At 42.2% G+C, this 12119-nt stretch overlaps 1 protein-coding gene across 3 annotated transcripts in view; it reads left to right on the forward strand.

The window, feature by feature from the left end:
* The first annotated feature begins 240 nt into the window (after window positions 1–240).
* The window catches only part of csmd3b (CUB and Sushi multiple domains 3b), a 333374-nt gene continuing 321495 nt past the window's right edge, over window positions 241–12119 (forward strand). For all 3 annotated transcript variants that reach the window (XM_056398790.1, XM_056398791.1, XM_056398792.1), the window contains exons 1-2: window positions 241–406; window positions 516–1507. In XM_056398790.1, the coding sequence (XP_056254765.1) occupies window positions 1258–1507 (250 nt within the window). In that variant the 5' untranslated portion in view covers window positions 241–406; window positions 516–1257. The remainder of the gene's footprint in view (window positions 407–515; window positions 1508–12119) is intronic.

A 12119-nucleotide genomic window follows, 5' to 3' on the forward strand; every position in this document is an offset into this window, starting at 1 on the left:
CTCTGCATTTTGTCCTTTCCACACAACTGCAACAACAAACAGAACACAGAGTATCCACTCTTCAGCCCGATGTTTAAAAAAAGCTATCATCCACCCAAACAACACCCTAGTTTTAACAGGAGAGTCCATGTTGGGCTATTATTTCCGATCAAACGCACGTGAATGGGAGCGGGAGCTTACGAGGAGCACTTGAAGGCAGCATCTCTGTACCGGCGGGGAGAAGGAAGAGACGCACCAGCCGCTACACCAGGAGAGAAGACCTGAGTGTACGAAGCAGAGGGGATGATACATGTCTCCTCAGGTTTCTGACATCAAGAGGGATTTTCATTTTACCTTTTCTTCGTTGGACCTGTGGACAGAACTAAAAGTCTCAACATAACGAGCGAGCTCTGGTTTGGCTTGTTTGGTAAGGAAATTAAAAGGAATGACTGATGATGATGATGATGATGCTTGTGTGAAAAGAAGTCAAATGGATGAGAGAATGACGAAAGAGTGATTGATTTCTCTTCTTTCAGGAGGGCTAAAGATGATACATTTTCCTCGCCGTTGTTTGTGAGAGGAGGAAAGGAAGGAGAAGAGGAGGAAAAGAAGAGGAAGGTTTGACAGACGCACGAGTCAAAAGACTGAGGAAAGGGGGGTTATCCGGCCAGAAAAGAAATACAAAACCTGCTCTTTTTTTTCTTTTTTAAAATTTTTTAAAGATAGCAAGGGGACAGAAACAGCAGAGGGGATTTTTAGGAGATACGCAAGAAAGAGAGAAGAGACGACACATACTGTAGAAAACGACACTGCAGGAGAGACATAAGGAGGGAAAAAGCCTGTATAGAAAGAGGGATATTTCAGAATGAAGAGAGGATGCAGCCCGGGGGAAGTGTGGATCTGAAGCTCTCCCTCTCTCTCACTCTTTTGCAAGGGAACGGGACGGAATAAAGAGATATTGACGACAAGCATCACTAAAACCCAGCGGAGAGTGGATTTAAAGACAGAGAGACAACCTGTGTGCCCGTCCCTTCTCCCTTCTGCGGCTTTGCTTTTCTCTCTTTGGATGTTGACTGAATTCATTTTTCGGATATGAAGGATTTATCTAGTCCGTGTTAGGAGGAGGCAAAGAAAACGCACGCGTCTCGCTCTCTGTCTCTCTTTCCCTCTCTCTTTCTCTCTCTCTCACTCTCTCTCTCTCTCTCTCACACTCTCACTCTCTCTCTCTCTCTCCCCCCTTCCTCTCTCTCCCCCTCCGTTTTCTGGATGTGAAGCAGCATGCGGCCCGGTGAGAGCTTAGAGGGCTCGCGCTCGGCTCGCGGAAGATGTATTGATGCTAATAATATTACTAATAGCGGCACGGAACGCTATCTCGCGCACCCCTCGTCGGCAAAGAGGAGGATGAAGAGGGGGACGACGAAGAGGAGGATGAGAGGGATGAACGAGAGGATGACGGACGGAGGAATGACGGTGATGCGCTGTTTTCTGTGGAGTCTCGTTCTCTGCTCGCTCTCCTCGCGCGCGCAAGGTAAGGGGATGCGACACGCGCACACACATCCACAACATAAACGCCCTCACTCGCGCGCACAATCACTGTTTGGGTGAGACTGGGCACTGAGTTTTTTTTTCTTCTACTGCAGTCATAAGATAATTGCTGCTTCTTGTTCCGTGTGTGTGTGTGTGTGTGTGTGTGTGTGTGTGTGTGTGTGTGTGTGTGTGTGTGTGTGTGTGTGTGTGTGTGTGTGCGCGCGCGCGTCTGAGGTGCCTGTGCATGTGTGTGAGTTAGAAGGGAGGTGGTGTGCGTGTGGGCGCAAGGGGTGCGTGCGTGCGTGGATGTATGGTGTGTTGCTGTGTTGCGGAGGAAAGCGGAGAAATTGGCTCACAGGGAGGATGGAGGGAGAGAGGGATCGAACCGGCAACAGCCTCTTTCCCTCTTTCCTCATTTTCTGCTTGTTTCAGTTTGCTTTCTCTCTCTCTGTCTCTCTCTCTCTCTCTCCCCCTTTCTCTCTTTCTCTCTCTCCATCCTTCTCTTCAATACAGCCATTGAGCTGGTAGCCAATAAATATTCTTGCGGTAGCTCTTGGGCTGTGGCAGCGAACGTGAGCTGCTTATACCAAAGTGTGTGTGTGTGTGTGTGTGTGTGTGTGTGTGTGTGTGTGTGTGTGTGTGTGTGTGTGTGTGTGTGTGTGTGCGTGCGTGCGTGCGTGCGTGCGTGCGTGCGTGCGTGAACGTGAGTTGTTTATAGTGATCAGGCCCAAGCCTTACACAGCATTTTATTCCCCAAATTCTACTCATGCTCATTCCTTCATTTTCTGCTGTATTTCACTTAAAGGATGTTATATAATGGTGGTGTCTCCCCCTTTCTCTCTCTTTAACACACACTTTCTGTCCCTGCCCCCCCCAAACTCTCTCTCTCTCTCCCTTCCCTCGTCTCTCTCCCTCTCCCCCTCTCTTTCCTTTCTTCAGTGAAATAAAATGTTAAAATATTCACAGTATAGCACACTCTCTCTCGCTGTCTTTGTCTGTCTGTATCTTGGTCTTCCTCTGCTTTCCATTTTTAGTTTCTCTCTCTGATCTTGTTCAGAAATTCCGAGTGAACACAGACATTTGAGTGAACACCACACACACACACACACACACACACACACACACACACACACACACACACACACACACACACACACACACACACACACACGGATATATACACTCATGCAAACACACCCACTGCTGCGTCAGGTGGCATGGAAACTAACTGACCATTCATCACTGTATCTTGAGAAGAGGATAGAGTAGAGGAATGACATGCATTGGGGGGAAGAGAGAAATAGAGAGAGGATAGACTGGGAGAGGAAAGTGGACTTCCAAGGAAGCAAGGTGGCACGAGACGAAACAGAGGAGATGAGGGAGGAAAAGAGAAAGTTGAGTGACAAAGAGGGAGAGAACTATCACAATAGAAAGAGACACAGCAAGTTTAGAAAAACAATCAGGGCTAGGTTTCAAACTAAGCATATGCCAGACTCTGTGAGCTTTTGATAAGATCCAACCAGGTTGATTTTGTCAGAAAACTTAAAAACATGGGTTGAGATTTGGTGAGCAGAAAGGGGGGCACTGAGATTGAAAATTAGGCAACAGAAACCTAAAAGAGAAAAAAATAGCTTATGTGGAAGCTATTGAGAACCATTTGTCATTGTAAAGTCTGCATGATCCTTCAGTGTAAGGAGATCATGTGTAGGCTGACTGAGCAGAAGCACTGTGGATTTCTACAGTGAGTAAACAAATTGACAATGGGGACGTCTAGACACTTGGCTATGCACCACCACAAACTGCAGGATTGTAAATTCACTCTTTTTCTAGCCTATTTTTGAAAGTTTTATTTTTATGGTTCTCGTTGATGGATAGATATGTGATTGTGATTTGTAGGGTTTCGACCGAATAAAGACAAGAAAGGAGGGTTTTCCTCAGGCACAAAAGATCTAATTTTAAACACTTGTGGGGCACAGATCCTGACACTGATCTCCTCATGGCTGTCTAGCCTGTGGAAGGTATCAGATACTTTTAAACTCTACATGGTAGAAATGTGGTTTCCTTCAAAGCTGGCCGAGGAACAATTTCAGTTAAATGCAAATTCTATTTAAGATTAATAAAATGTCAAAGGTAGATATAGAAGTTGGCCAAGCAAGCAACTAAAACCTTTTTTAAAGTGTAGCGGCTGAACAAAAAGGTAAATAATTGTGTAATTAAATGTCCACTTGATCCATGCTGACATTTTGGGTATCAAGGCTTTGAAAAAAGGCTGGAAAATTAAAACCAGCCACCATCCAAATGCTGTTACGTTTTGGCTCTGGCTGGTAAATTAGTCTACTCTTCTGGCAATTGGCAGGTTACCAATCATTGTTTGGACCTGCAACGCTATTATAAAAAACAATCTAGACGGTAAAGTAATGGAATGGGCGTTAATGGATTCACACGTCTCTGTAGCCAGTGGATGAAGGCGTTACTTTCTCAACTTGCTTTTTAACACATTTGGCATAAAGATACAATGCCATTTAGTAGCATCTTCTGGGCTGATGAAAGGTAAAGTCCAGCTTCCTGTGGACGCTCTCTGTGTATCTGACAGGTTATTATAAAAGTCTTAATCTTTTCTGTAAATTCGTGAGTGCCTTAATTTAAAATGCACAATGTCACAAAATTCGCCTCAAATGAAGTTTGTCTCAGAGTCAGATGCTGAAAAATTGCTGTACTTGTCTTCTGTTCTTCTTCTCACCACTGATCCCCTCTTCTCTGTTTCATCTGTTCGCCTCCTCTCCACCCCGCTGCTCCGCTCAGCTTAACTCCACCTCTCCTCTCTTCCCTTCTCCTGTCTCCTGCTCCTCTGTTTTCCTCTCCTCTGCTCAGCACTTCCTCCCCGCTCTCTTCTCTACTCTCAGCTCCCTCTCTTCCTTTAGTCTGTCAGATTTGTCCTGTGGCTCCAGAGGATTAATTTACTCACCAAACATACTAAATCGCACATGTTTATATGCACACAAGAAAAAGACCCACACAAATTTTTTTTTTCACCGTCTTCCAGGCCTTAAATGTATTCTGTGTTACATTCAGCCTCCCAGAATCGAAACGAGAGCTGCGTCCAACCTCAAAACCTTCACCTTTGAGCTTCTTTTCAACATCATTTGTAAGATCACCTTTATTACAGATTTTTACCGACAGTATGGATTTAATCAACACTCAATCAAAGGACAAACACTGATTAATCATCTAGGACTAATTATCAATTACACAGCCAGGTAATCCACATCAGGTCATCAATAAGGTGAGGAATTGTAACTGGTTCTACTGAAGGCTGGTGTTCAGCATGTGACCACGCAATTAACCCAGAAGGCTAAAAATAGTTCATTTAATTTATATTGACGAGCCATGGAAATGTAGTGCTTTGTTCTTGCAACATAGCTAAATTGAAATTTATCAGTCATCCCCTGGCAGCGTCTAGTAATTTAATGCTGGTCATCAGTGTTAAATTGGACAGGCTGTCAGGCGCAGTGAAATGGTCCTCCAACCAGGTTTTATAACCCATCACCGGGTATCAGAGATGGATTGGTGCAGTCTGCAACTCTGATGCTGATTATAAGCCATTGATTGATGTTGTCCATAAATATGCCACTGCTAATCATTTACCTGCATTAGTAACTGGTTGAGTATTTTGGTAATTATTCTCCGCTGTCAGTTATCGATTGTCATTCTATGTACCATTAATAGAATGTGTAATTGGTGAGCTCGGAGCCATCTTTTTGTCTTTCTTTGTGACATATACTCATAAATTTGCACTATTTGTACACTGTGTACACACACACACACACACACACACACACACACACACACACACACACACCCGGGAGGATGAAGACTCGCACACTGAAAATTAGCGCAACACAGACTCTCTCAACAGACATTTAATCCTGTGGTTCATGGTTGCTTTCTTAGGGAGCGAGATGTGTCTGTTGCACAGTCGGCCTCTTGATCATATAAATACTTCTGACTGACGGAGGGGGGTGGGGTGGGGGCCAGGGATGCCAGACTGAGAAAGAGAGGGGTGGGGAGAGAGTAGGGCAGTCGTGAGTGTATGTGTGCATCTCTTGGCTTTGATATTAACAGCCATATTAACATATTAACAGCCTCTAACCTCTGTCCTCTCATCATTCTCTCTTCTTTTATCTCTGTCTCACTCTCCACTCTTGTTTCTCTGTTTTTATTTTATACTTGTTTTATTAATTTTGTACTGCTCCTCAGCTCCATTGTCTCACCATCTGTCCCTCTTGACTTTCATCCACCTAATCCTCTCCTCCGTTTACAACCTCTACACAGTGAATTTGTAATTACTTGTTTTTCTCGTTTTTTACCTGCATCCCTCTCTTCTACCCCTTTACTTCACTGTCAACGTTTTATAACAATGCCACAAGTAGCGTGACGTTCATGTAGCACAGGGAAACATAAGGATACTGAAAAGTAAGTATTGATCATTTTCATAATTAAGCAAGAGACTTAACTAAGTGGTTTTAGTTCTCTAAGTAAAACCAGACCTCAGTTGCTGTGAGCAGAGATATTGTGGGACACAAAGACTGAACCAACGTTGAGAGTGAACATTTTTTCAGACATACAAGAGGAGCAAATTATGCAAAATGTGCTGTGAACATTTTCTGTGTGTTTTTTTTAAGGTGTTGTGACCGCTTGTGGTCCAGGCAAAATACTTTCTGATGAATGTAATTCTTAGGATAATGGTTGCCCCTAACTGTAAGAGCAACTGTGAGTATGTGTTGCTTCATATTTTTTAATGAATCTGAAGCCTTTGATATTTTAAAACATTAGAGGACATTTCACTTTCAGTTAGAGTTCTCACTCTATGCCTTTATCCAGTTAATTTGTGCCCTCTGTTCCCCTGTTTCTCAGTTTTTCATTGCCTCGAAAATCATGGTATTTTAGTGTTACTACGGCAGGTGTGCTGGGAACTCCCATGTTGAGTTGTGAGCAGCCATGTGTTTTGGCGTGTACGTGATATTTCACTGCTCCTTCCTCAACTGATTTTTTATTTTTCTCTCCAGCCATCTTCCTCCAACCCTAATCACCAGTTCATTTCTCCTGCATTTCTCCACCCATACTGAATTTGTAATCACCACCTTACTTTCATCCCACGTCTGTCTCTCTCTTCCTTCTCTCCGCCTTTCTTTCCCTATTTTCTATCCTCCATTAGTCTTGCCTGTCCTCTGGCCCTCTTTTCCCCCCCAGCTCCTATCCTTAGTGAATTTGTTATAAGTGTTGATTGTAATAGGTGGGTACTCACAGGGTACAGCTCTGTTAATCTCCCATGTGTGTTTCCTCTCCAAGCCAACAACAGCAAACACATTTAATTCCTGCAGACAGATTGCTACCCAAATGGTGAGCTTTTAAATAGCGAGCAAGCCAAATATACCCATGTATTTCAGACTTGTCTTTTACCCGCTATGATTTTAGAAATGTCAGCGTGCACATATTGAGCTGCCTCTGCTATCAACAGGCTGTTAAATTGAAAGAAGTGATCATTTTGCCCTGCAAATAAGAACAAAGAGAGATTGGACTCAAGGTAGCTGTTCCAGCTGTTCCCGGGCCCTTCCGGTTCCATAACAGCTTTTTATATACAATGGTTCTTTCCCTCCTAGGTCTAGTGCAAATGTGCATTTACAGAATGGTGTCATGAGTGTCATAAGTATATCCATAATTCATCATAATTGAGTACAAAGATATGGTGGCTTCCTGCTCGAAACATCAGCAAAGATAACACTGCAGTGGACTTAACTGTAAAGGAATGATGCAATTCTAAGCTGTATATTTCTAATTTGTTTTTCTAATGTATTTTGTGACTTGAAACTTATATTATGTACTTTTTGTATAACACTACATATAATGTGAATTTAATCCAGGTTTCCATGAAATATATCTTTATGCAAGCATACACAAATCAGATGTATTGGTTAACGCACTATGAAGCAATACATGAAACAAGGTTCAGATGAAAGTCCCATCAAATTGTGGAAATCAGCTGTGTTTTCCAGTGAGAAGGTGACTTTTGGGAGGCATGAGGCTTCTGCAGAACACTGGCACTTTGCATGTCTCTCACACACACACACACACACACACACACACACAAGCACGCGCATGCATGCACGCACACAATCTGTCAGTCTTCCATTGCCTCTTCATTATTTCAATGATGATTAGAAGTAGACATGACATGAACATGTTGAGTAGGCAAGCACATGGACACACACGCAAACTAATAAATACACAAAAATATGTCGGGCACACCAAGATAGCATGTGTTACCCTGAGGGTGTGACCACAAAACACACAAGCCTACACACATACACATGTACAGGGACAGGAGACAGACACACACACACACACACACACACACACACACACACACAGACTCTCTCTGAAGCGTTACGAGAAAGGCAGATGAGAAATTAACAAAGACAGACAGTCTCATATCCAGCTGGTGCTCCCTGTTGGTGTGTGTGTGTGTGTGTGTGTGTGTGTGTGTGTGTGTGTGTGTGTGTGTGTGTGTGTGTGTGTGTGTGTGTGTGTGTGTGTGTTTGTGTGAGGTGTTCTAATCTTTGTAAAGACACATGCGACACTGCCAGTATGTAAGGAGGAGGCGGTATTTCACCTAAGATAGAAGTATGGCGTGAAATGGGAAATACTGTATATAGGAGGATAGATGGATGGACACATAAACAGCAGTGTCGGTCAAAGGTTGGATCCCTGGTGACAGTCTGTCCCTGTCAGACTGTCCTTGAGGAAAATACTGATGCCCTTAATGACTGTGTGCTGCCCTCTGGGGAAAATACATACTGTTGCTGACATGAAATTCCTACAAGACCAACCCCACAACAGAACAGGACTGGAATAATAAAACTAATTCAGAATGGAAGAAGAATTAAGGACATAGAAAAGATTTCTCATTATTGTCGTGAAAGCAGACTCTGTTCATCATAAAAGCTCCACAGACCAAAACCATGTTGATGTCATGGCAACCAAAGATGAGCCTGAGCTAAATAAATTTGGTGTCAGTCCTGTCACCTTGCCTTTGATTCGTACCTATTTTAGTAATTTGGCTGCCAGCTTCCTCACTGCTTTCTAAGTTACTCATCCAGGATGTGAAGAAAAAAAATGGTCATGTCATTCAAAGAGCATTTCTTCCTTTGGACCACAAACAGCTAAATTTACAATAACTGCAAGTTATTGTCCTATAGTTTGATCATTACATGTAAGGGTTGCAACAAGTTTTTTTTAATTCATGAGGGTTAGAAATACTGATTTTTACAACTGGCATGTGTTACATAAACATACTGTACATACATACATATTACATATACGGTACAAACTAAAAAAACTCTATCAAACTATTTTACACATTTAAAACCTACTAGAAAACATTAAATAGTAATACAATCTAATTTATTTTATCTTCAGCTCCGGTAGGCCAATCATAACATGTAGCTAGTGAAATTTGCTGTAGGTATGATATTAAAGTTTTATTACTGACATTACTAATGATGTGCTCTTCTCATTACAAACATAACATGTTTTGTTCTTTGCATTCGCAATTTAAGTCGCCACTAACTCAACATTTATTTTCGTACGATTCAACAAGATCACAGTTTCTTTATCCGTTGTTGGTAGAGTCTAATGATACTACTTTTAACACGTTATGGTCACTTACTGTACATTTGTCCAGTATCTTATTTAACTCAGAGGTTTTTTTATCTAATGCAGCAATGTTGTTATGGATATCGGATTTTTTGAGTTCAGGTGACCATGTGAACATTAAGAATCATCACTTGTAATGCAACGTAGACATGCACACAAAGAAAAAGGATGTGATAAAAACCAAATGTTTTAGAGGCAAATAAAATAGCTAAAACCAGTTTACTTTCTTCTAATGTCACAAATATGTAGCCATCCTTACTGATATGCAAGTATCTTATAAGATGTATTTAAAAAAAACATGGCTATTTTTAATAAAAGCAAACGTTAGACATGAACTGTGCCAGTGTAGGTGTGAGAAAACGTCTCGGTTATGTAAGATGTTCCTGCATTAGCTGTAGCTAATGCATAGAGCCTTAAGGGACTTATTACTGAGCAGACACAGTAGTTATTTCTGACAATTTGATCTTTCTAGTAATTATTCTTATGTTTGTGGAAAAAAAATATATATTTGGACACTTATTTAGTGGTGGTAAAGACCAGTCAGGCCTCTAAAGATACAGACAGCTGCACAACAAACACATACACAGGACACACAGACACACAAGCATGAAGGTAATTTGATTAGTCAGTTTGCTAGACAAATGAACCCTCTGTGAACCCAACAACAGTCTTTGCTGTCAAACTGAAAAAATCTAAACCCTAACTTTTCAACAGTTTTGATTAGCGTCATTTATGGCATAAAGTTTGTGTATTTTTGAAACTATATAAATCACTTTAATGTGTTTAATCCTATAGGGGGTGTTTGATAACCATTATATGAAAAAAACATGTATTTATACATGTTTTTATGAAAAAAAAAAGGTATTTCTGGCACACATGGGTATTGGGAGAGAGCGAGAAAGAGAGAGCAATGGCGTGCGTGTGCGTGTGTGTGTGTGCGTGTGCGTGTGCGTGTGCGTGTGCGTGTGCGTGTGTGTGTGTGTGTGTGTGTGTGTGTGTGTGTGTGTGTGTGTGTGTGTGTGTGTGTGTGATGACAGGTATGCCCATGTGCCCCAAACCCACAGAAACATGGCTGTCAGCAGACATCACACCCACAGCACTACCTAAACACATAAAGTCTCACGAGCTCCACACCTCATGCTGTTATGCTCACGAGGATAGTAAAGTATGTTATTACATTAATTCCCTGCCCCTTGTTCGTAAATAATCCTGTAGAAATTCTTTTAGTGTAGCAGCATTTCACAGTATGTCTAAACCTTTGCAAGCAAGACAGTTACCATTTGGATTATTATCATCACTATAATCGTTTCAGTTATTACTTGCATGTATATGCACCTTCACCTCCACTTGTAGTCTTGGCGAGGAGTCTCAGAGCTCTGCAGGTGATGCATTTCCTTCCTGAGTGATGATGTATTTCCCATCTTAGACTTGCGCCTTGGGAGCCTTTTTGTTCTGTTGTTCATTCTGTCTATGTATGTGTGTGCGTCTCTCCATGCGCAGGATGCCTCTCTACGTGTGTATGTGTGTGCTTGTCTGCTTCATTCCCAGAGAAGACTCATTTCCCCAGCAGGCCCTGTCAGGCTGTTTCTGGGTGCACTCAGTTCACAGCTGGAGGCTATTGCTGTCACCTGCTCTCCTCTCCTCTCCTCTCCTCTCCTCTCCTCTCCTCTCCTCTCCTCTCCTGTCCTCTCCTCTCCTCTCTTCTCCTCTCCTCAGTTTTTCATTATCCACTTACCTTCGTGTCAGTCACAACATTGGAAAACTATGTATCCCCATACAACACTCACTGATTCACTTTTGTGCAGCTTTTCTACAAAACAAGTAAAAGTGACAGGGAATTGGTCCTTTATAGTTGGCAATAAAATTACTCCAAAGAGACTGTGCAGCCAAACGATTGCACTGAGAGTCCAAAAGTCCTATTTTTACACCAGTATTTAGCGCAAGTCTTCACTAAAATTGCTGTTTTCAAAAGCTTTCATGCTTGGGTGGCCACCAGCATGCCCCAAAAAAGGAGGACACCTCTGCAGGGCAGGCAGGGATGGAAACCAAAACAGCTACAGTCACAGCTAATGTGTGTGTATATACCATATATACACACATATGCTAAATAACTCATTAGCACCAAAATGGCCTCTGAATATGGACATAGACACAATCACGAACAGTGTAGAACAGATTTAAACCCCAAAAAACAGACACATAGAGAGAAAATAGGAAGCATAAATGAATTTATATATGATATTAGCAATAATTTGTTTTTTGAGTTGTTGCCATGTGAAAACCTACATTTGTCTGATATGCAGGGAAATTAAGTCTGCATGCACAGTACATCCCAGAGGTAACGGCACACAGCCTTTGTCCAGCTCGCAGACAAAAGCTCAGCAGGGTGTTGCAGTGGACACCAGTAAACGTTTTGATCTTTGACACTGGCCGTCTGTTCCCCGCACACCCCGACCCTATGCCGCTCTCTCCGTCTCTCTCTCTCTGACTGTCTACCTACCCTTTCTCGCTAAGGGTCAGCAGGTCAGACAGAGAGCAGATGCTTAACCATACGACAGCAACCAAACCTGACACCACAACACGCACGCTCCCATTCTGTCATCTTCCCCTCGCTAAATGTATTTTGTCTCTGGAGGATATTTATCACCAGTTCTACCCACCATCTTGGATTTCCGGTAACACCGATTGAAAAGAAGGGAATAATTGTGCAGGAAAAGCTGGATTAAAGGGCAAAGTAATCCAATCAAGTGGCACCCTAATGATTGACATGTACGTAAATGATATGTCAGTGGTTCATGTTGTAAAATTGTAAATAATTTCATGTTTACTAGTAATGTAGTTGTTGGTTGGGCTCCACCTGAGATTCACACACATCTTTGAAAAAGATGAAGTCTATAAGG

Source organism: Seriola aureovittata, chromosome 16 (assembly GCF_021018895.1).
Source record: "Seriola aureovittata isolate HTS-2021-v1 ecotype China chromosome 16, ASM2101889v1, whole genome shotgun sequence".
NCBI classification, from domain to species: Eukaryota; Metazoa; Chordata; class Actinopteri; order Carangiformes; family Carangidae; genus Seriola; species Seriola aureovittata.